At 43.6% G+C, this 25,275-nt stretch overlaps 2 protein-coding genes across 2 annotated transcripts in view; one reads left to right on the forward strand and one right to left on the reverse strand.

The window, feature by feature from the left end:
• Positions 1 to 25,275, reverse strand: part of CDH23 (cadherin related 23) — a 383,781-nt gene that overhangs the window by 102,473 nt on the left and 256,033 nt on the right. Inside the window, exons 22-27 of the mRNA XM_081861783.1 lie at positions 23,663 to 23,852; positions 23,081 to 23,226; positions 22,087 to 22,306; positions 20,098 to 20,250; positions 16,142 to 16,255; positions 13,323 to 13,471 (exon numbers count right to left, since the gene is read on the reverse strand). Of these exons, the coding sequence (XP_081717909.1) occupies positions 13,323 to 13,471; positions 16,142 to 16,255; positions 20,098 to 20,250; positions 22,087 to 22,306; positions 23,081 to 23,226; positions 23,663 to 23,852 (972 nt within the window). The remainder of the gene's footprint in view (positions 1 to 13,322; positions 13,472 to 16,141; positions 16,256 to 20,097; positions 20,251 to 22,086; positions 22,307 to 23,080; positions 23,227 to 23,662; positions 23,853 to 25,275) is intronic.
• Positions 1,375 to 8,689, forward strand: LOC309341967 (uncharacterized protein C10orf105). Its single transcript, XM_081862009.1, has 2 exons — positions 1,375 to 1,476; positions 5,790 to 8,689. Exons 1-2 carry the CDS (start codon positions 1,440 to 1,442, stop codon positions 6,212 to 6,214), a joined length of 462 nt encoding a protein of 153 aa, XP_081718135.1. The 5' UTR covers positions 1,375 to 1,439; the 3' UTR covers positions 6,215 to 8,689.

Below are 25,275 nucleotides of genomic sequence, written 5' to 3' on the forward strand. Positions count from 1 at the left end.
TGTTTGATGTTTTAGAATGTTCTAATATATGCTGTGAGCTGTCCAGAGTGACTGGAGAAACCCAGCCAGATGGGTGTGGTATTAATAATAATAATAATAATAATAGTTATTGTCTGGAGACAGTGTGCTACAATGCATGTGCTAATGCACTCTGAAAGCCCAGGCAGGTACAATAATGGTGGTATACACCTCTTTCTTATGCTGACATGGTGACCCTGTTGCTAGACATGCATATGTCATGCAAGACATGCTCAAAAGTCTCGCAATTCACCATGCTCCAGTGCGGTACCAGTCTAGCTCTTGTCTGTAGCCTGCCTTCTCTTGCTACCAAAGTACCCCAGCCACTATAGACAACACCAGGAATCCTTACCATCCATTCATGGCTCAGCAGCTCATGATTGCTTACTCTGCAGCCTTAGATCAGGATGTGAAAAACTGGGAGCATGTACAGAGCCACTGATACCTTCTGTACCTTCCCTAACTTGTGTGTCTGTTTCCACCAACCTTGTGAAATATCAGGAAGGACATCCAAGTTTGCTTTCTGTCTGCCTACTAACTTTCTCTTACTTAGTCCTCAAACATCTGTTTCCAAATGTTTCCATTTCCCCCTATGTGCCTGACTCTGCACCCATTTCTCCAGAGATTTCTCTCCCTGCTGCCCCCACCTTCCCACCATCTCTCTCTTTCTCCCTCTCTCCCTCTCCCTTTCCTCCCAGATTATTTGTGCAGGGCCAGGACCAGACCATTTAAAAAGAAAACAGAAAGGAGGTAACTCTAGAAACAGAGGGGTACTACATTAAAGATAAGATCTTTAAAGTAAGACATTGAAGACAAAAGATGCGGGCCAAGTAATAAACAGGAGTGGGGAGAAAGTTGAAGAGCTGAAGACGGGCAAGAACTGCATGCCAGAGTCCCTCCTCGTGTCTCTCCCCCACCCTCCCCCCAATTGTTGGTCCCAGATCAGCAGAGGAGTAACTTGAAGGCTGGCATTCAATGAATAGAAGCCAGTGGCCAGACTGTACCATTCCAACTTTCAGCAGGGGATGGAACAGCTGCTAGAGGTAAAGAATCACAGTTCATGACAGCTTCCTATCTCAAAAGTTGTTGCTTCCATGTCCATCAAGAAAGTAAGTGTTTGATGCTCAAAGGCCTGCTCCTCTGCATCGTCACTAGCTGTCTAGTGTTTGCTGCTACGTCTAAGTTCCTTTGTTTCTGTTCCCTCCATCCCCCTTTCCTCTGCCTGCCCTATGTTCTCTTCACCCCTCCCCCAAGTTGTCAGGGGCTGGAAGACAACAGAGGCTACACAAGAGCCCAGGGATGAAGAACAGAAGACGAAATCCCCCTTAAAAGCTGAAGGAGGGCAGGAAGAAAAAAAAGAAGAAGGTAAAATTGTCTTAGAAATATAGCCAGGGCCCAAAAGCTTTCCTGCAGCTAGGGTGATGCAGTTTCCCTCCAGGAATATCTTCCAAGAAAAAGGTTGGTGCATTAAAAGAGAAGCCACTCCATTTGCCTGTTCCACCTTTGCTATTTTGACCTCAGAGAATTCTTTTTGAAGGAGTGTGAGGGAGATTGAGGCTTCCACTCAGGGGGAAGATGTGAAGTTTGTCTGGGATGAATAACAGGGCAAATCAGCGAGCGCTGCTCAAGTGAGGGCCACTTCACAAATTACTTTGGGAAGGAACAGACACGTGTAAGTGTCTTAAAATGCATGTTGCATGAAACAAGGGAAAGCACAGACCGTGCAAGACCTCCTGACCTGCTTCAAAGAAGTTTGCTGTACATTACCACCACTTCTGATATATATAACTTGTAAGCAAGTGGCCAGAAAATGGCTGGAGTTGCATGTTTTGTGATGTCACGTGTGAATTTGAAATGCATCTCATCGAGCTAAAAGAAGCCTTTGTGTCTCCATTTACTTCTACTTGACATAGGTATTGAAAGTGTATGGTGGATTTTATATATATATATATATATATAGAGAGAGAGAGAGAGAGAGAGAGAGAGAGAGAGAGCGTGCGAGCGCTTCCCTTCTCTTTTCATCCTCTCAGGCGAAATGCAATTGCTTGTCTTAAATCTGATCATTATTATTTTGCAGAAAAAAAGCACTGAGAGGGGATGGTGGAGTATAGAAGATTGTTATTTGCATTCATTCTGTCAATAGGCAAACTCACAAAATATGTTGGGGCTCTTCTTTGTGCATCGGTTGCCAAATACCTTGAAATTCTTGGGTCCAATTCAGTTTATGCAGCAAGTGAGCTTGCTGAAAATAAATGCCACCAGAGACAGCAAGCAAGAGTTCTGGTGGGAATAAATGCATACAGAAAACAGACCGCCTAGGAGAGGAAAACTTTTCCAGGGGAGGAAGGAGACTCAGTGTTGAAGTGACATTTAAGTAAGATAAATGGTCTTAAGAAGTGATCTGCAAGTGCCATGAACAAGCAGAATGACAGCTTGATACAGCATCACAGGGGAACTGAATGAGAATAGAGCACATTGAACCTCAAGACTGGCAATTTGCCATATTTCTTTGTCATACTAAATAAGGCACTGTTGAATGTAAGTATTCCAGAAGATGATTCCATTATAGAATATTACAGGATTATTGATTGAATATTTTTTTAAAAAAAAAAAATACAGGTGTGTGTATGTGTGTGGTGGTTTTATACACTAGAAAAATTGGGTTTGCAGACACTTGGTTTGGGGAGAGAAAGCCCTGTGAACATGTTTTGAAAGTTGCAACTGTAAAAGGTTTTAAAGTTGTTAGTGTATAAAGCAACTTTAGCATATGGTTGCTGCTTCCGGCTGTACAGCCTTTCAAAACTGCGCTGCCAATATCCATCAGTACTGCTAGTCACAAGCAAATATTATCCAATAATCAAGGAACAAGCATGCAGCCCTTCTCACCCACAGATTTTAAAAGTACCCCCCCCCCCGAGACAAGTATCTGTTTTGCAGACAAAAGAACTGTCTAACATGGATCATCCAGCGGAACTCTAGAAGACTATTATTTCTTAGATTGTTATTGTTAATTGTATATCAGACTTGTGAAAACATCACTGGTAAAAGGGGAAGAAACTGGTCTCAGAGGATTCACCTGTTCAAAGCTGCAGAGGCTGTTCCACTTAAAGGATCCAGGGGTGTGGGGAGACTGGGCTTGGGAGAAGCATGGACCAATCCCCCCACATCCACCAATAAATACTGGATGCCAATAAATACTAGAAACAAGATTTGGTGCTTAGCATGCATTGACAAGTTTTGTTTCCCCCCCAGAGCTTGTCAATGCTTGCTGAAAGCCAAATCCTATGCATAAAATCAGCTAGCCAAAAATTAAGGATCTGCCATGTGCACATGCTCAGGTACCTGTGCAAATTGCTGTTCTGTCAGGAACAGTAAAAGCTGCTGCTTATCTCACAAAGAATTCAAAGACAGCGCCCATTTGGATATATTAACATATATCAACGAATGCAAGTTTAGAAGTATAGTGGTACCTCGGGTTACATACGCTTCAGGTTACATACGCTTCAGGTTACAGATTCCGCTAACCCAGAAACAGTACCTCGGGTTAAGAACTTTGCTTCAGGATGAGAACAGAAATCGTGCTTCAGCAGCGCGGCAGCAGCAGGAGGCCCCATTAGCTAAAGTGCTGCTTCAGGTTAAAAACAGTTTCAGGTTAAGAACAGACCTCTGGAATGAATTAAGTACTTAACCTGAGGTACCACTGTATCTGTTTTACGGTATATCTTCATGGCTGATCTAAAGGAAGTTGATTGTGTACGACAACACTTGAAACGATCCTCAAAGGACTTGGTCACTTATTCCGCAGCTTGTAGGGCCATAAAAAAGTACGGTTAAGCTCCCTGACCATTTTTATAATGCGGTTTCTATTTTGTGTGTGTGTGTGTGTGTTTTGCCACAAACTTCAAAATTCACTCCAGTTTTACTGTGGATACAAGTTCAGTGACATTTTAAAATCAGCCCAGATGTTGTTTTTTAAAGAAAGAATTCTGGAACAGGGTAACAGTTCATAGGATCATACAAATGCAGAGTTGGAAGGGACCCTGAGGATCCTCTAGTCCAACCCCCTGCATTGCAGGACTTTCCAAATGGCTGGAGTGGTCCACAGGGTGAGCAAGCACTTATTGGTTACAGCCACCCTGTGGAGGTGTGATAACAGGGAATAAAGTCCCAACAGCAGTCTATGCTGTGCCCGTAAGTGCAGAATAGACATTTAGTTCCCCAGAGCCAATCAGAGGCCAAACCACATGTGCAAGATCAGTAACTGGATCTCCCAACTATTTGTTATTATTTGAATATAGCTACAGAGTGAGAGATTCCCTGGATCCCTCTTACCAGCAAGAGCCTGATTACTACAAAGCAGCAAAGTCATCTGCATGTTTTTACTTATCTCTCCCCTGCCCCCATTTCTCCAAATAAATATGCCCTGCATGTTTGAACTCTTTGTCCAAAACAAGCAAATGTTTGGTGGGCAGGGTGAGTGTCAGAGGGAATGTTAATTTGGGCATAATGGAGCAGGGCCACATGCTAATGGTGAGATCTTAGGAAACGTCTTCAGCAAGTTGTTTTCAAAGGCTAGCCTTAGGGTTTGTTTTGTATTGTTTTCTGTGCTCAGTGAAGTCCAATGCCAGGTACTTATTTGCTCAGTCCTCCCAGTGCCTCCTCCCTCTGCACAGGCAAAAAATTAATCACACCAGGCCTGACATTTAGGAAAGCCCTCTCTGTAATCTTGACCACAGCAGGGATAGTACCAGACAATTAAATATCCATTCCAAAGCCCATATTTCTGTGAGGGGGCACTGCACTGTTCTAGGACCAACTCTTATTTATTCTTTATTTCCCCCTGCTGCGTTGGCATTGTGAGCACTCAGTAGAATTATGCCATAGCTCCCGTTTGCTGAACTGAGTCTGGAAACAGTCAGACAGGAAGACGTACCGGTGGTTGCAAGGTAGGGATGGACCTCTTTGGGAAAATTATGATGATTAAATTTCATTGTTTGTTAATGGTTGAAGAAGTGCAATGAAATAGAAGGCAAGGCTGGAGTGAGGTGGGGGCAAATGCTACCTTTTATTCTGCACAGAGAGGTATGCGGAGAGTAAAAAAAATGCAACGTTTTCACTCCACTGCTGAAGTGTGCATATGGGGGTAGAAAGAGCTCTCCATCTCAATGCTGGGAACCACAGTGCTGATATTGTGAAATAATGCTTCAGGGCCTGGCAGGCCACTTCCTGCCACTTGGTGGGCTGGATCTGGGCTAGCCATCCCAGCTATATTATATATACCAGGGGTGAAGAAGCTTTTGCAGGACAAGGCTGAATTCCCTTGCATAATTCCCTTCCAGCAGCCACGTTCTGGTGGTGGATGGGGCCAGAGGCAAAAGCACAGGGATTACGACTCTTACACCCTTTGCACGTCAAGCTACATTTCAACCACGCAACAGTTGGAGGGTTACACACAACCCTCCCCATCTGGGCAAGCAGAAGGCATAGTGACAGCTCAAGGACACTTTCCAGCTAGGCAAAAACACTTGAGGAATATGCAGATCCATCTCTACTAGAGGAAGGACTGGTGGATTCTAAGCAAAGTTCTGCCAGTGGATCCCCGTCGCAAGAAGCATGGGACTACTGCACTGAGTCCGTTTATTTATAATTAGGGTTTGGGGTTTTTGTTGTTATCCTTGACGGTTTTACACACACAAGGCAGCTGATTCTTCTCTCACAGTTTGCCAGTGATTCCAGTTCTCTGACTCCACTCTTGTTGCTGTGTCTTGTAGGAAAGATGAGCACAATGGCTGCTGCCAACGAGACCTCTCCAACTGCCAGGGTACTTGCATTTCTTAATGCCACCACTGAGCTGGTCCCTTTAAGCCCTGAGCCGACTGGAGAGAAGCCCGACTCCTTGCCTATCATCATCGGTCTCATCTGCATCTTCCTCCTCCTGGCTACCTGCCTCGTCTTTATCACTCTGTGCAAGCCAGCAGCTCTAGATCAATCTTTCTACGGGCCGCATGAATGTATGCCGTACCACCCTGAGAATGCCAGTGAGCCGCAGCTCAGGCTATGGAAACGTCTGGGGTCACTCAGGCATTCCATACGCAGCGTCAAGCGCAGCCGGCCCATTTCCCAAGTCCACGAAACTTGTTCAATAAAAGCACCTGTAATCCAGGACTGGAACATCATGGAGTCAACTGAATTGTGACTCATCTATTACCTTCCGTGATTCAGCTGCATCCCGCACATTGTTACCTGACCTCAGATATAGTCTTAAGCTCTTTCGGAGAATCACAGAACAACAAGGATGGGAGAATTGGAGAAGCACAGTGGTCATTACATACCTAACTATGGGTAGAAGCAAACACTTGCAGTGCCTGATCGGTATATGTTTAAGCTATATTGTAAAGTTGAAGAAACTTTTTTAAAGGTGATGAGGCACTCCAAAGCGTCCTGGTTCCATTTGTGTCAACGGTCATTTGCTCCCCCAAACTCTTTAATTTTATGACAGCAGAAAGGTTTGCCAAAGACAAGAGAAAGACTCGCAGCGAGCTTGCCAGATGAATGAAAGTGGATATGGTTCTCTTGAGATGTGCCGGCAATGACTCATTGGCAACGTTCACTTTGATTCCAGAGCTTTAGCCAAAACTAGCTGGGTGAAGCTGAGGGCTACTCAATCGTATCTGGGGGCCTTCATGAACAAGCACATTGCATTATCACACATTTAAGTCAGCCACAGGATGATGCTGTGGTAAGTTGCTTTTTTAGGAGCAGCACAATATTCTATTGGGATTTTCACTTTTTCCAAACACCTGGGAGTTACACTGCAAGATGAGGCACAGCCACCTAAGAGCTAAAGATTTTAAAGATTTACAAAACTGCAGATGAACTTCTGCTCTTTATCACTTTTTTAAAAAAAGATCTATAGAAATTGGACAGTAGGGGAGAGCACAGCAAAGAAAAAAAGAAGAAGACTAAATTCTAATGGCAAAAGGTTCTGTGACAGCAGAACAGTAATAAATAAACAAGATGAATGCCACAAGTAACATCCATAGGAGAAGCTGGTGCATCCACACTGCATACAGCATTAACAAATGCAACAATTTTAGGCAGGGGAAGGAGTATAATAGTTATCTTGGTGCAGATTATTGTACTTTCAGTGCTTGGGTGGTACAATGGAATCACAAAAGTATTACCATTCATGGGAAGGGCCACAGCTCAGTGGCAGAACAAACAGTTTGGCACTCAAAGAGTCCCAGGTTCAGTCCCTGGTATCTCCAGTCAGGGCTGGGGAAGACCACCATTTAAGTGCTGCCACCGGACACTGGAAATAATATTGAGCTAAATGGGCCAGTGGTTTGACTTGGGATAAGGCTACTTCCACTAAAAAGGATGTGTAGACCATGCCCAATGAAACGGGAAACATTTGGATGGAAGTACCTGAAGGGAAAGACTGCAGGGAAAGAGCCTTGGTGGGAGGAGGATTTAGCCCCCTCTTGGCTCCACACATTGGCCTCACCACCCCATTTTCTATATATGACTAGGGAAGACTGCAGTTTAAACAAATGGGTCTGCCACCAATCAAGTGTAATCTGATAGTTTCTGAACGGTTGGTGGTGCGCTAGCCAGGAGGCAACCAAGCAAATGTTTGATCGTCACCATTTCACCATGCAGCAAAACAGGAAGTTTCATTCACAGTACGGTGCATGGACATGTATGCAAGAAAACTCTGTTAACTGCTTCTTTTAGGGAGAACGGCAGCTTCAGGAGGGGGTGGTTTGGAGAAAGGCAGGGTGGGGTGCTTGCCATTTCAGTGGCCCGCCATTTCCCCCTGCAGTCCCTGCAACTCTTTCCCCATCTGCTCTTCTTTCATAGAGTTCAGCAACTAAACCCGCACATGCAAATGAGCAGGTGAAGTTGGGGAGTGGGTGGGTCAAGGGGAAATGGCAATATAATATGAAAACTTTTGAAAATCTTGGATTTTTTTATTTTTTTTAAGTGGCAGTTTCTTACAGTAATCTTTCTTAGGCTCTTTGAGGTAGAAAATGAAAAAAGAAAAAAGAACGGAAAGATCACAACATGTTTAATGAAAACCACTTAGAGATTTTAACAGTTAAGGAGTATACACACTTCATTAAATAAACACATAAATGTTTAAAAAGTGGGAAGCTAGTTTTTTTTAAAGGTCTGTTTTGCTGGTATCATGGCTATCTATATAATACTGGGAAATGATTTGCTAATTGCCTATTAATTGTACCTCTTAATGAAATAGATGGAACACGTGGAACAGGCGAAAGAAAGCTAGGGAGAATAGCTTTGGCATACCATGCAAGTTATTTATTTTGAAATAGTGCAATCCAGGCACAGTTCAATTTGCCCAAGATCCATTAAGACCAGTCTCACAACTGGACGATGAAGCACTTAAAAGTTACCTAACTTTCAGTGGGCCCAAGTGCCATATCTGAATTATAACCGTTGTTTTGTAACTTGTAGGGCTAAGAAAAGAAAAGCTCCACCTGCATAATAGATTGTGAAACATCCTGCATTGGGCACTAACCATCTAGACATCATAAAAAGTGTGACGACATTTATTGGAAGCTGAAACTTTACAACTGAGTGGATCTACTGGAGTAAATGGGAATAAAAAGTGTACACTTCAAGGGGGTCTTTTTTTTGTGTGGGGAGGGGGAGAGGCTTTGTAGTGGATTACTTCATATAGTTCATATAGCCTCTTCTCAGACTGGAGCCTTATATCTGAAAGGCCCTCCAATACAATTCTGTAATGTTTGAGTGTATACAGAAATGTATGCTTTCAGTTGACCTACTTTCTAAAACAGGTGTGTGTTAAATGATATGACTGCACTTTCCCCATTTTTGTTTTTGGTTTAATGACTGTAGATATACAACACTCTGCCACAGACACTCACGTAATTAATAATAATAATAATAATAATAATAATAATTACACTAGCATCTGCTGGGGATTACTTCAATAAATAAGCAGTAAAGGCCACCCGAACATATTTGTGAATGCATTCGTAGAGATTCTAGAGAAGCTTGTGCACTTCTGAAATTCAAAGCCGCACAGTGCAATGAAGCCCATTTGTAGTGTCAATGATGAACGCTGCTTTAAATTAATATCTGGAATTCCATAGGGTTGCATCTATTGGTTGCATGAGAAAAAGCCTCTCCTAGGGGACTGATGCACTCTGTCCTTGCTGCACCATAGAATTGTAGAGTTGGAAGGGACCCCAAGGGTCCTGCAGTCCAACCCCCTGCAATGCAGGAATCTCAGCTAGCTGCAGTGTGAGGGAGAATCCCTTGAAAATGGGCAAAGGAACACTGCACCCAAGGGAGCTCCATTTCATGCAGAGTTCCTCCACCTGATGTGAGACAGTTCTCCCCTTGTGCTGAAGTTCTGCGTTGACAGAGCCCACACTGTTCAGGATCCTCCTACCTCAGTCCTCCGACAAGGCTTTTTTGGGATTTGCAGAGGGCAGGAAAGGAAGGGGAACAATTCTGCCACTGAATACAACTCATGGTGCTCTACATACATTACAGTGGTACCTCAGGTTACATACGCTTCAGGTTACAGACTCCGCTAACCCAGAAATAGTGCTTCAGGTTAAGAACTTTGCTTCAGGATAAGAACAGAAATCGTGCTCCAGCGGCGTGGCAGCAGCAGGAGGCCCCATTAGCTAAAGTGGTGCTTCAGGTTAAGAACAGTTTCAGGTTAAGAACAGACCTCCGGAACGAATTAAGTACTTAACCCGAGGTACCACTGTATAGTCGGTGCACTTTGTAAACAACCCAGTAAGTGAGATCACTATTATTAGCCCCATGTTTCAGATGTTGGAGTGAGGCTCCAAGGGAGTAGCTTGTTCAAATGCAGTTTTGTGTGTTTGTGTGTGTGTGTGTTTAAAGGGGAAGGATTTTCTGGCTGGCAGCTAAGCCACAAAGAACCAAGTGACACATGATACCCTAATTCAGTGACTGACTCTCCTGAAAATTTGCCCCTAAAAGAAGCCATGGGGTTTCCTAATTTGGACAGAGACCATGACAAGGAGGATGCGGCTGATTCTTTAATACAGATCCCTCCTCTAAGTTACTATTAAAGGTAAAGGGACCCCTGACCATTAGGTCCAGTCGCGGACGACTGTGGGGTTGCGGGGCTCATCTTGCTTTATTGGCCGAGGGAGCTGGCAGCATGACTAAGACGCTTCTGGCGAACAAGAGCAGTGCACAGAAACACCCTTTACCTTCCCGCCGGAGCGGTACCTATTTATCTACTTGCACTTTGATGTGCTTTCGAACTGCTAGGTTGGCAGGAGCTGGACTGAGCAACGGGAGCTCACCCTGTCGTGGGGATTCGAACCGCCGACCTTCCGATCAGCAAGCCCTAGGCTCTGTGGTTTAGACCACAGCGCCACCTGCGTTCCTAAGTTACTATTAGGAGGAACTAATAGTGAAACCATGGTGGCTGCGTATTTCCCCCTTCATGGTTAATCACAGCTCTGTGTGTGTGTGTGTGTGTGAGAGAGAGAGAGAGAGAGAGAGAATGAGAAAGCATTAGTCTCCCCTCCTCCTGGTTCCCAATCCAAATCAAGAGTGTGGGGGTGGGAATGGATGGGTGCAAAGCTGAAATAAAAAGAAATACCACGGGAGATCCAATCATAGATTTCTGCACAAGTTGCAAAGTTTGGTGGCACTAAGTTACACTAACTCCGTCCGAGCTATTAATATTGAGCACACAGCATATTTAAGAGGCTGGATATCAACTAGCAGATCAGATTTAGGCACCTAAATGCAGCACTCTCCTCTTCCTAAACACTTTAGGACAGGACAGTTTTGCATCTGAACCACAGGAAAATTCCCAGTTCAGAACATGAGTAGTTCATGGTGCCAATCACTTTAAGAAGATTTATGACATAAGCTGGCAAAACACAAACTTTAAATGAAGGTAGAGCACACCTCCCTTGACTCACTCAGTTGTAAAATTGATTTTAAACTAAAAATTAAAAAAATTGTCTGTTTCCCGAATTTGATTTGTGACAGCGTTTATGTTCACTTTAATGCATTTGACTTTCCTTTCGATTTGGTCAGAAAAGCAATCTCTCCAATTTATTAAAATGAGTTTCACAGGAGAGCCCTCATAGGCACCCAATGCCTTTCCCTTGCAGACATTCCCGTAGTACGTTTTATTTGAAACAGCATCTTATTGTGGTCTCTTCAGTAGACTTGGCTACTCTGTTCAATTTTGTTTCTTATTGCTTTGCTCCCTATCACAGTTTCTCATGTTAATATCAAGAGACAATCAGAAATGTGACTGCATAAACAAAAGCAAATCTTGAAGCATTTATGTCATTCCCATACAAAATCATATTTTGATGCGTTGACATATTTTAATTTTAAAACCATCAAAAGGGCCTAATCAACATTATGAAACAGCCGCCTTGCAAGTTTTATTTGGTGGTGGAGGAAGAGAACTTTGAAGTTATCAGGAACTCATCTGCAATCTACGCAGGTTTGATACCAGGGGTTGGTCCTGCCAGGAAACAAGAGCATCTCCTATAAGGCCCATAGGAGTTTGCTTCTGGAAGTTAAAACACAGCTGCCTCCTCTACTACAAGTGTAGGGTGGTGGAGGTGGAAGGAAGGCCTGAGCCACAATGCTATATATAGAGAATGTGTAATGGGCAGGCTGCTGGTTCAAATTCTGGCATGGCAAAATCTCAGCCCAATCCCTAATACAGAGATATGGTGAGATCACTGCCTTGCCGTGGCGAAGGGGCTTGAACAACTCAGAGAAGCTATGAGCTATGCCGTGCAGGGCCACCCAAGATGGACAGGTCATAGTGGAGAGTTTTGACTAAATGCGATCCACCTGGAGCAGGAACCGGCAAGCCACTCCAGTATCCCTGCCAAGAAAACTCCATGGACAAAGACAACAGGCATATAAAAGTAATGGACTGCGGGAGGCAGTGGAAGACAGGAGTACCTGGCATGCTCTGGTCCGTGGGGTCACGAAGAGTCGGACACAACCAAACGACTAAACAACAACAAAAAGCCTCACTCACTCTCTCTCTCCCCATTATGGGGTGCATTATTCTTCATATTCCATAAGGCCACTATAGCAATTTCTTCACCTATGATACTTTCAGATTTAGAGGTTAGGTTATTTACAGGGCTTTTTTTCCCTTTTCAGCTGGAGCTCACCAGAGCTCAGCTCCAGCATCTCTCAGGTGAGAACCACTGTCATTCTAAGAGAACAAGGGAGAAGTTCATGGTGAGCTCTGGCACCTCTTTTTCTAGAAAAATAGCACTGGATATTTAGAGGCAATCCCCTCCTGTCCCCAGTCAACTGAAGTCTCGAAAACATTACCCCAGACTTCTTATATAACATAGCTGACCTCCCGCTGTGCAAAATTTCCATGTAATATGGAACAAAAGCTTGCAACCTCACTATACCTCTTGGCTGGCTAGAGTGGGGAATTCAAGGAACGAGAAGCCAACTCAGAGCATGCTGGAAATACCCCTCTGTGTTTGCTAGAGAAAATAAAAATGTTGGTTTTGAAGAAAATCTGGGAATGCCACAAGGCATGATGTGAATGCATTCATTCATTTACCAGCTCTCCTGCCATTCACCCCATGAAGGGCTAGCTTCAAAGAGGGAATCAAAAGCAGCAAAACAAGACTCCAAATTCTTCTATCCCAATTTATTATTTAAAGCTGTTTTGTACACTAGCAAAGCATACCTATTTCGTCAAGAAAGGCCCCTGGAAGGCTCAGCCAGTGCCTCACTGAAAGTAGCTCTGTTTAGCAGCCGTCTTATGCTTAAACCATTCCCTGGGTCAGTACAGCAGCTCCAGTGATGTGTTCCATTATCACATTAAGAAGAAATAATTTTGTGGTTACCATGTTGCAGCACAGTTGCCTCCAATGCCCAGCTAATGAATTGTGTTCCCTTGAGCCTGACTCCCCCCACCCTCTCGCTCCCCCTCTTTATTCTTGAAATGGTGTTATTAAATCTGTTACTCAAAGTCTCCTGATCTTCTTGATGCTGCTCACTTGTTTATGAATTGCCCTGCTTCCTGTTCTTAGACTTTCCAACAACAGAGGAAGTGACTGCTAAATTCAGCAAAGCACATAAAGTAGTACAACCTTGGTACGGGGTATGGCCTAACCTTAGTATCACGTTACTGTGACACCAGGTAACAGCTAGGATGAAGAGAGAAAGAGAGCAGGCAGGCTTATTGCTTCTCTTCTTCCATTGCCCCCACCAGATCTTAACCGAGAACAAACAGTTTAGTTACATGCCTGTACGATGCTGCTGTAGTCAGGGATGTCTTCAGGAACAGTGGCTTCGTAGCTGCTTTGAAGGAAGATTGGCCGGTTGTCATTCACATCCAGCACAGTGACATATACAGTAGCTGTCCCAGTCCTCCGTTTGCCTGTTGGACCGTTATCTGTGAGAAAAAAGTGGTCCAACTTAATCTCCCAATGTTTAGGAAAGAGGCAGGTCTACTGACCTGAGCGTTGACTGAATGCAAACAAATCCAGAAGCAAGCAAGGGCAAGCAACCCAGGTACTTCCTCCTTTTCCTTGGTGGACAGGAGGAGTCCCCCCAACCCCAGGCGACCCCCGAGTGGAATAATGACTCAAGACAATGTGCTATGGGGTTAAAATTGGCCACAACTTTATTAAGTTTCAGATGTAGGGAGACCTTGGCTCAGGCATTGGGCGTTTATCCTTCCCGGCCCCCAGCAGGGGATCTGGGAGACTTCAGGGTTATTCAGAATGTGTGGGGATTGGGCTGGCTCTGGAGAACATATGTTCAAGCAGAGAGCCCCTCCCCCTGTTTTGCCACCGTTGGAGGTGAGAACAATGACAACCTCTCGGCATATGGCCAATGGCTCCCCTCAAGACCCCTTTAATGGGGAACCCTGGTATCACCACTGCAATGGGGGCGTGGGTCACCGCTTCATGCCCCCCCCCAACTAGGAAGATAGACTAAAGGATTCCGTCCAAGGTCTGAAACCGCCAAAGTTGTGACGTTTAGCTACGGGAAAGGCAAAACCTGCCAATGCAGGAAAATTCCTTTCCAGCCCTTCAACATTGACCCTGACATAGAAGCGCCTGCGTACCTGTGGAGAAGAGGTTAACCTGCAAAAGATGACTTAACTGAGGGAGGGGAGGGTGGGAGAAGCTCTGGAGCCGACTGCCGCTTTGCAGGTAAGATTCACCTTCTGTTGTGTGGGCAGGACGGTCCCTCCCCTTACCTGGCCAATCCCCTGGCAACGCCTCCCCAGGCGGAATTGGGCAGTTGGCTGAGGTAGGCGGAGACCTCCAGGTATCCAGCCTGGGGAGGATGAAGCCAGCCCGAACTACCAGGAGTCCCACTGGGATCCGGGGGGTGGTGGTGTGCGACCACGCAAAGGGCGCCCCCATTTGATGTGGGAGCGGTCATTCTCAAATCATTCCACACATTCCGTCTGAGTCCAAATTTCTGGGGGGCACCTTAAACTCTATCAGTTCCAGGTAAGAAGGTAAGAGCAGCTCCCCCTGTATCAGGCCAAAGGCCCACCTAATCTCCCCCTGTATCAGGCCAAAGGCCCACCTAATCTCCCCCTGTATCAGGCCAAAGGCCCACTGGTCTCACTGTGGCCAACCAATACATTTATAGGAAGCCCACAAGCAGGACGTAAGTACAACCTGCCCCACTTGTGATTCTCAGCAACCAGTATGGAGATGCACAGCAGTTTTTCAGAGGTATACCAGAGCCATGGCTAGCTTTATCCTTGTGAATTCATCTAACTCCCTATTAAAGCCATTTAAATTGGTGGCCATTATTACATTGCCTTGTAGCAAATTGCAGCTGTGTGAAGAAGTACACACCCTTTCGTTTGCCCTAATTTTTCTGACATTCTCTTTAAACCCTTTCTCTCTACCCAACATAATTTTATAAACCTCTATCATGTCCTGCTCCCCCCAATTATTCACCATTTTTTAAAAAATAAAAAGCTCTAAATGTAACTTTTTCTCATAGAGGTAGCTGTTTCAGATCCTTGATCATTTTGGTCATCTTCTTCTGAACTTTCTCTGGGTGTCCTCTCTTCTTCCTAGACTCTGAAAGGTCTGTAAGAGTCAAGCCTGACTAGGTTCTGAAACTAGGGACTCTCATGTGGGACTGGGACTAACATCTGTCTCCCCAGTTCCAGATTCCAGACCTACAAGGCCAACAGGGGGATCTTCCTGTTGCACTGCCAAAGAAATATTATCACAGAGAGAGTAAAACTTATAAGGGTGCCAAAGGATGGTGCTTCTAGCTGTTGAAAATATACATACATATATGGCTCCATCATAGTTAGTGTGCATTTAAAATATGATTTACTGTAAATTGCACACACAATGTATAGGTTTATCTGTTTAACACCTGCATCAGATATATCTATTTTGCTTTGATTCTAATGTATGTCAAATTCACTGTGATTGTTTTAAGATTTTTTTTACTTCAGCTTTCTTGAAAAGCCTATGAAAGATGTTTATTAACTTGAGTGAAGCATCAGTATGAAACTGCAGAATTATTAATACCACAAAGATGTTTAATCCTACCAATTATATTCCATTTCAAATAACGTCAAGTCTTTCATAAATTTGCGCTACATGGAAAAAATTCTTTGTGATCAATAGTAGACATTGTTGAGCACTTAAATCCCATTGATTGTGCTAGTTGTCTTCATTAATCTACATTCAACCCAAGTATGTAGCGACTGGCTGCATTTCACTACACAGTACGCCAGGGAATATTATCATTAGCAAGTTAATCAGACACAGAATTTCCCTCTCATCTAAAGCTACAAAGGGGCTTCTTTACAGAACATGAGAGAAAGGTGTGTGGAAGGCCCAGGATTAACTGGAGGTGGTTAACAAAACCATCTCGCTTCATACGGTGATGGAGATTTGCTCATGGAATTGGAAGGGAAACTTCAGAAATGGCAACAGAAGATTGCACCATTAATTTGTACGAATCATTTGCAAACTGTTTCCTCTCCACTGCACTCCAAATGAGACTGTCTGAAAGAGACACATCAGTTGCTCAGATAACAGAAACAAAAGCGGTCCACAGGAATCCTTACCAATGGCCTCCAGGATAAGCGTATAGTATGGGATGGTTTCTCTATCCAGGCTGACGACTGTTCGAACTACTCCATCCCTAAAACCGACACTGAACTTTCCATCCTGGTTCCCACCTATAAAAACGAGGGAAAGGAAAGAAGAAGAAGAAGGAATTCAAAGAAGAATGAGGGCACATATTTTTTAAAAACACACACACTTGTATTTAGGAATATGAAATGTGGAACTAAGAGCTTCAGAAAGCACATGCTCTTCTTCAATGAACATGCATACATTTATGTGCAAACGCTACATGTCAATCACTCTGTGCACAAGATGTGAAAGATAATGCTTTTGAAATGATTAATCCACCCCAGTCAGTCTTTTTGCCCTGAGTATGTCTTTCGCTACAAGAAATTTTTACAGTTTTAGTTCTGACTGCGGTACATCAATACACAAAAAGGTCAACAACATCATTCCTAAGGGACTCATGATCAACGTTCTGGAATGAAAAATGGATTCAAAAATTCAAGAAAAATGAGAACACACACTCCAATTATGGTTTACATGTTTTAGTTGTTATATACACAAATATAAACTTGTTTTGTGCAATTTTTGACTATCATGGCCTGAGAATCGCAGTTTAGTCAGCCATATCTAGGCTCTTTATAATGCTACAGTTCCCATAGTTCCTGGGTAGACCTCCAACAGCTAAATAGGTCTGAAACTGGTTTCCACTTATAATGCAGAAACATCTCCTATTACTTACACAGAAGACACAAAACCACCTATGTCCCTGCGGGACAGGATTATGGGAGACTTGACTATGGGAACAATCCTTGGCACAATAAACTGGCATAAAGAAAGCCAGTGTAAATTAAGTCAGAGTAAAGTAACAATAGATCCATACCGAGTTCAGCAGCAACAAGCCTTTAAAGTAATGTTTCACAGCCTAATTCCCGCCCCCCCCCCCCAGTTGGTAATCAGTCTGGTAATCCAGAGATCTGCTGCGTCCTAAGGTGCTCATCCTGGTAGATCTTGCCGCAGGATTGTCTCCTAAGTGCTTCACAGAAATTTAAAGCCATTTAAGGATTCAGTGTGAATTGTGTGTTTCCCAAAAGCATTTCTAAGAGTGCTCAAAATTTACATGGAATAGCAAAATGCAAGCCATATTGCCAGTGCTGGCCCAAACTAGAGATTTCAAGGACTCCATCTCAGCCTCACTTGTTTTAATTTGCTGTTGAATCACGGTGGCTTTATTGCTTTAAAGGCTTTCCAAGGTTGCATGGCTTGATAATTGTGCAATGCTTTCTTTCAATCTACATTAAACATATTGATTCTTGATTCGCCGCCCCCCCCCCCATAATGTAATACTGTACATTAACCGATAATGGTACAATAAAGATATAGAGTGTCATTGGGGACTCTGAGCAGCAGAGGGCGAAAATGGACAAGTTTTAGAGCTTTCGGAAATAATATGTGCTTGTGGAATGCCACTCTAGGTCCAATAATCCAAGCAGGGGGGCAATGGCACCCAATAAAGAAAACTTATTTGTTTTTGGTAAGATCTGAGCCAGGACCTTCATACCTGGTTGGTTTCAGTGGGATTGTAAGGTGTGCATACTTTTAGGTCCCACTGATTTCAATTAAAGTGAGATCGCAGGCCTGCCCAGCTTGTGACACAGCAAGCTGAAATTCCCCATCAGCCATGTATGACTGTTTGTCACTGGTCAATTAATCACCTACTTTTGCTTCTTGCAAAAAACTTTAAAAAGGGGGGTCGGTCAAGTTCTTTTTTATTTTATTTTTGACCACTACAGTATAAACTGGCCACTACAGTGTAAACAAACAAAAATCTATGTGTAAAACACAGGTGGGTGGGTGTGAAAGGGTGGGGGAATAACACATTGTCAATCACATAGCAGACCATACATGTGTATGTAACAGGCTGGTGGTTCACAAACTGAGCTAGTCAGAATCACACATAACATACATATGTCATGGATGTTTAGGGAAGTTTTTAAATGGTTTTATAGTGTTTTTAATATTCTGTTGGGAACCGCCCAGAGTGGCTGAGGAAACCCAGCCAGATGGACGCGGTATAAGGAATAAATGATCATTATTATTACTATTATACATAAATATTTTCCGCTGAGGTCAGTGAGGCTCAACCTTGGCTAGATTATGTTGCATGTTTGTAATGCTTCCTGCGCATTGTTGTTAGCAAGAATTAATCCATACACAGAATGGCTGAAGTCTTCCAGGAAGTGCTGCTTTCATACAGCAACTCATATGCCGCACAGCTTGTTTTTGCTTATCCCAACTGTCAAAAACATGGTTTAGGAAACTTTCATTTAGAGAGGCAGGCTGTCCCTTATTGCTTACCACTCAAAAACATAACTACTACAGGTTGTGCACAGGGACACAGGCTGCATCGTGCGCCATATTGGATGGCATTGCAGCCAAGGGCCCAAAAAATTCCATTATGTAGATGGCCCTGTTTAGGAAGAGGTATCCCAAATGTTGACCACCCTGTTTCTGGACTTGAAATGATACACATGGCTGACCTATTCTGAAGGAGGAATCGTATACAAATTCCAAAAGAATCATGCGGACATACCCAGAACTTATCTGCTATATGGAAGTAGCTCCTTACAAAGAAGATGAAGACCTATTTTCACGCCATTGTCTACATCAGAATATGGCCTACCGGGCTGCACTTCGGCAAGCACTGCAAATGAGTTCGGCGACAATGCCTTTCTCAAATTGTCATATCCACATTCTGCAGACATAAGGCAGCTGATGACTCTTTCAGTCTGATGAAGCATAGATAATTCTCAGGAGCAAACAACCCAAAACAGCTCTGCTATCATTTGCAAAGCATCATAGGGAAACATATGCAAATCCCCATGCAAATTAGCCGTTGCAAACCTAACAGCAGGATGAAAAGCCCCCTTGGCTGTCTTCATTTACATGAATTTCCCCACACTGCTTTGCACCAATACTCTGCACCACGGTGCCACAACCGATTCCCAAGGGGGGAAAGGAGGCTGGTTACAGACCAAGGAAGAGATGCTTCCCCAGGAATCAAGCTAGAGAAGTGGGGGTGGTTTGAAACAGCTATGAACCTCTCCCAAATAAGTATGGAAGAGAAGGGAGAGGAGAAAGAGCACTACTTGGTGACCGATGGAGGAGCAGAATTATGTGGTAGTTTCCTTTGCATGGAGTTAAGGGGAGAGAGGCCAAACCTTTAATAAACCAAGAGTTGGCTTATTTTTGTTCTGTGCTAATAGGATTTTATGCCTTTACAATGTTACCCACCCTGAGCTTTGGGGCTAGGAGAAGCTAGGGTTGCAAGTTTTTGAGCTATTTTTAAGGAAATTCACCAAAACCTACACTTCCAGATTTCCCCAGACATTTCAGCAATTTTTGCCCGGGCACTGTTTCCAACGGCCAAATCCTGGCAATGTCTGGGAAATTCCGGATGAATGCCAACCCTAGGTAAAGGGTCCCCTGACATTTAAGTCCAGTCGCGAACGACTCTGGGGTTGCAGCATTCATCTTGCTTTACAGGCCGAGGGAGCCAGCATTTGTCCGCAGACAGTTTTTCCGGGTCATGTGGCCAGCATTACTAAGCCGCTTCTGGCGAAACCAGAGCAGTGCACGGAAACACCGTTTACCTTCCCACCGGAGTGATACCTATTTATCTACTTGCACTTTTTGGTGTGCTTTCAAACTGCTATGTTGGCAGGAGCTGGGACCGAGCAACAGGAGCTCACCCAGTTGCGGGATTCAAACCGCCGACCTTCTGATCAGCAAGCCCAAGGCTCAGTGGTTTAGACCACAGGCCAACCCTAGGAGAGGCTAAAATCTGAAGGGAAGAAAAAGGAGGACACAGCAATAAAGATTGACTCGTATCCTCTGCCCCCTCCGAACTACATGGCTTCTACTTCTGAAGTACACCAGAAAGACTTGGTACCTGTGATGAAATAACTGAGCTCGGCATTGAGACCCACATCAGCGTCGGTGCAGTTGAGGCGGACCACTTTGAAATCACGAGGTACGTTTTCAGGAAGCGATACATTGTAGACAGCTGGGAAGAAGGTGGGGTTCTCATCATTCACATCTAAAACTACAAGAGAGAATTTGATCAAGGCCGACTCTGAGCCATGCTTCAAAGCCATACCTGGCACGGCTAAAAGGTGGAGCGTCAGCCACTGTAAGAAGCCATGTGTTTGCTTATCCCGTTGTTTCTATGCATATTACAATAATATTAATTGTAGAGTTGGAAGGAACCCCCCAAGGGGCATCTAAGTCCAACCTTCCTGCAATTCAGGAAGTCTCTGGGTGGGCTTGAACCACCAACCTTCTGGTTAACAGCCAGGTGTCCAGACCCATTGTGCCACCTTAGGGACTGCCATAGAAGTTCAGTTAGGGATCAGAACTATGCCACATCAGCTACACCCTAAAAAAGCCCAATCAAGGAAGTAGGAGAAAGGGCAAACAGGCAGTGGTGAAATGGACTGTGGGAGTTCCAGAGTTACAAATAGTTAAGAATCATAAACATTTTTGTCACTGATATTCTTCAATTCTGAGGTAAGTTCATAACATTTCAAAACATACAAATGTGTTCTATTCCTAGACACCTGAAGTTAAAGTTGTGGAGACTTTCTTCTATCATGGTATAGCAGAAAAGTATCTGGAATAACCAAACAGAAACTCTTTCCAAAGTGTATAATAGATTGTATTTAAAAACTCCTTAAAAACTAGCTATAAATGACTTGGGGTCAAACCTAAAATAAATTATTATCATTTATTTTAAAAAGTATTTTAAACATGAACTAATAGTAACAGGTTAAACATTTCATTGGAGTGGCCGTGTTGGTCCAATAAAGAGTGCCCTCCAAACCCTTTTGGATCTTACCCGACTTTCTTTGTTATCATCACTACAACCATGAGAATGGCCAACACAAACAAAAAGGGTGGGTTCTTGCATTGCTTCAGCAGAATGGGAGCTGCAGCCCACCTGCTCATCGCGAAAAGCTCCAGGAACCCATAGTGATGCTCTTTCCCACAAGGGTTGGTAGCACAGGGAACAGCGAGAGCATGAGTTCCTCTCACATGATCCAGGGTTTCTCATGTTCTCTTTGCACAGCATGGGAAGTGGGTGAAGGCACACCTTCCCTCTCTCTTTCTGCCACCTCCATTCTTTCTTTTTAAAATCTCTCTTTCTCTTTTGGACAGCCCCTCTCCTTTTACCCCTCCTTGCCGCCTGCACAAAATGAAACCAAGGCTTGCCCACCTAGCCCTCACAATGTTACAACAGCAGGACCGGGCGAGATTTTCAAACCTCCTTGCCTGAGCCTTTTTTGGGGTGGGGTTGTATGCATCAAAATTTGCAACTTCAACAAGGTAGAACTTTTAAATTTTACTCCCTAGTCAAGTTACGCATTTCTCCTCCTCTCCCTTGGCTGTTTTGGGTGGGCATTTTCCCAGCTTCTGTGCTGGGCAATCCTTGAGCATTTAAGCCAGTGGTTCCCAACCTTTTTTTGGCCATGCCCCATCTAATCATCTCTAAAATCCTGATGCCTCCCCCTGTGCCATATAATTCTTATTATTCAAAAAGTGAACTCCTATTCACGCGGAGGAAGCCTAACAGGCCATTAACTTGGCTGAACTCATTCTTGAATTGGCCCCTCCTCCCAAAAAATCAAATTGCCCCATTGTGGGGCGTGTGCCCCACGTTGGGAACCATGGATTTAAGCCCTAGTTTGACTCGACCTAAGCACAGAAAATTATCTGAAGGTATTAGACAAGGTGAGAAATCCCATTTGAAATAAAGACAACCACTCGCACTAAATACATTATTATTATTATTATTATTATTATTATTATTATTATTATTAAAAAAGAATGACACAGTAGTAACAGTGAGACAGCATCCAGAGTGTTTCAGTTCTTCAGTCACCTCTGACCGTGAGAGTGCTGGTAGAACTCTTGGACGGCACTCCTGCATCACTTGCGACTACCCTGAGGTAGTACTCGGCAATCCTTTCCCTGTCTAGAACAGCTGTGGAGTTGATAAGACCACTGCTGCTGTCGATGACAAAGTCCATCCTAGGCATGCCCACCTGCATACGGTATGTCACTTGACCATTCAAGCCTTCATCAAGGTCAATGGCTACCACCTGAGACAGAAAGCAAAAAAGTGAAGCACAACATTCTGACGAGTTTCCCCCCTCTCATAAAGGTGAAACCAAGAAGATCCCAACAGAATCACATTATCACTTCCCATGGGCTCAGGGCCAAATTTACACATGGCCTTAACTCAAGTGTGGGGCTACCTAGTGCTACCTGGTTCATTAAAAATAAAACAAAGTTGTTACCAAAATTGTTCCTGAGATGGGATCAGCCCCATTGTGCCTGCAATTTGCACTGCAAAAAGATGTCCCACTGGAACTAATGGGAACTCCCTTTTTTGTGCTTAAGGGCAAAGCAATACAGTTCAGATCACATGCAGAGCAGCGAAAGAACCAGCGCTGCTAGTCCCTTGAATGTGTTCACCTTTTTCTTGAACAGACTATGCTGAGAGAGACGGACTAAGGCTGCCAAACTCACATTCAGCTGTAAAGAAAAGCAAGTGAACTAATGATCTGATGTCACGAGGGGCTTTCAGTCTATCAGTTCCTCTGTGTGGTTTAACTTTCTCAACTTCCTCTTGGCTTATTTCAACAAGTAGTACAGAATGTAGATAGAAGTCAGGTGTGATCATCAGTGAGAAAACGTATGAGGTATTTGCTCCCTTAAAACATTCTGGGGCACTGGTTTTACTGCAGTGAGGAAAGTACCACTACTACTCATCACTACATCTGCAACAGAAGCCCAAACAGCTGTTCTCGTTGTTTTTTAAGAAACACCTTTCAGCAAGTATATGGTTGAAATCAAAAGTAACGCCGATTCACCTGGAAAACGGATGACCCTGCTGGAAGTCCCTCGGGAATCTCAGTGATAAAAGGTAAATTCTGGAAAGCGGGGTCGTTGTCATTGAGATCCAGCAGGTTTACAAACACTGTGGCACTGCTGGTGGCTCGCAATGGGGGTCTTCCACCTGCAGAGATCAGAAGAGTCACAACTAGTCTCACGAGCACCCCAAAGACTGAAAAAAAAAATTTCTAATATTTTGTCTTAGCAAACCTCTATATATCAAGAAGAAACCCCTGTTCATTCCTCTTCAAGTAATTGGCAATTCACTTTCAATGAAAAAAAAAATCAGACTTGGGAAATGTCAGAGCGATAACAAAACCGTTAAAATAAATTGCAGAAGTAAGAGTGTAGAAGCTAGCATTTATCTAACTTTAAGCAATCTATAATTGTTGCTACTCTTGCTATGTACCTATTATGGGGGAAAGTTATAGAGGGATGTGGTTTTTTTTTTTAATCAAGAGCACAAAATATATAAGAATGTGACAGCTAGTATGTAAGAATGTGTAGCAGGTAGTTAACGGAGCGCTAAAGTATTCACAGAACAATTGAAGCAAGCATACGATCAGTGACGGAGACCACAATCTTCCTCATGAGCTCAGCTTCCTGGGGGTTTGGATTTTCTCTGTCCAGGACAACCCCTGTTGTCCGAATCTTCCCTGTGGTGCTGTTAAGACTGTAGAACTTATTTGGCGGTCTAATGCTGTACACGAGGGAACCGTTTTCTGCTAGGTCTGGGTCAAAAGCAACCACCTACAGAGATCAAAAGAGTGATGGTATATTGATAAGAGACCAAAAATAAATAAATCCTTTTTCATTTTTTTCGTGCATCTGTACAGCTGGCTTCTAAATTGAAGCATGAAACAGAAAAGATCCGGAATAAAAGCGTGAGTCCGATTCCATTCACTTAAGTACACAACACAGTCTCATTGAAGAAGCTGTCCTGATGCTTTTTCGTGCTACAGCAACAGTCACCATGGCTGATGTGCCAGTGAAAAAATGTCCAAGCAAAACAGAATAAACGAATGTAGGAGAATAAGAATTCTGTTGCCCCTTCCTGGCAAAGGATCATTCCACTTACAGCATTTCAGTTAAGCTGGGAGGCCATGAAGTTTGGGGAGTTTAAAACACATTATCTCATCAAAGATGTTCAAAATGCTTTTTTTTTGCATGTCCTTCCCTTTAAAATAATAATTTTGTTTGGTCTTACAAAACACCCTCTCACAGCTTTTTCTAATCTTGGCCTTTTCTAATCTTTCTAACTCAACCTGGATGTACTAGCTGCCCATCAAATGATCACTTTCCTTTTTGGACAGACCATATCCTCAGATATTATCCCCATGGCTCCTGTCATAACACTGCATTTATTTTTATTTTTGCCTAGTGGGTTTTTCTTCCCATTTTGCTCTTGCTTTCAAATGTAATATCTGTGCTTGCACGAACTTGTGATTTCTATTGGCTCTTCCCTGGTTTACTTCCTTTGTTATTGTTACGTTGAAGTTGAAAATATACAAAAAATTATGATCTAAAAAAATTAAGCACACTATCATATCCAAACATAGTTGCAATCATGGTTACTTTAGTACAACCCTGCACAACCCATGCTAATAGCTAAAGGACACTGCTCATTTGTATGTTGCAATTAATTTGCAAATATTTGCAACATTTCAGTTTGCTGGCAGAGTGCTGCAAAGGTCTTTCTATTCCTTGAGATGCAGCTCCTGTTTGCCAGCTGTGTATGTCCACTGGGTGAAAGGGGGAGATTAGAAAGGATGCAAAAGAAAGTTCATTGCGTTATTCAGAGGCAGGTGTCTGTGGAAAAGGGAATTCATTAGCCTGGTTGCCTTGACAAAAAAATAAATAAATTCCTTCTTCGCGGTGAGTTCCATGAGAGGGTTTCATCTGCTCTTTGTGACATCACTATGTACCAAATCAGATTTGGCTACTGGGGAACATCACTAACGACAAATGAAACCCTCTTACTGCCCTAACCCTGAATGGTGAACGTGTCCCTGCTCTACTCTCTATCATAGCCTTAACTCGCACTGTCTCTTTAATTCAGAATGAGGGCATTGAAGTTGCATTGTTTGCCCTCAATAAAATCCTCATGTAGTCAGAAATCACTGGTTGCCCCACAATCTCATGCTCACAATGTGATTCCCATTTGACTTGGATC

This window comes from Podarcis erhardii, assembly GCF_964252035.2.
Source record: "Podarcis erhardii genome assembly, chromosome: 5".
NCBI classification, from domain to species: domain Eukaryota; kingdom Metazoa; phylum Chordata; class Lepidosauria; order Squamata; family Lacertidae; genus Podarcis; species Podarcis erhardii.

Coding starts and splice junctions, on each gene's coding strand:
- LOC309341967 (XM_081862009.1), top strand. CDS start 1,440: ATGCAGTTTCCCTCCAGGAATATCTTCCAAGAAAAAG. Junction 1,477..5,789: donor GAATATCTTCCAAGAAAAAG/GTTGGTGCATTA, acceptor TGTGTCTTGTAG/GAAAGATGAGCACAATGGCT.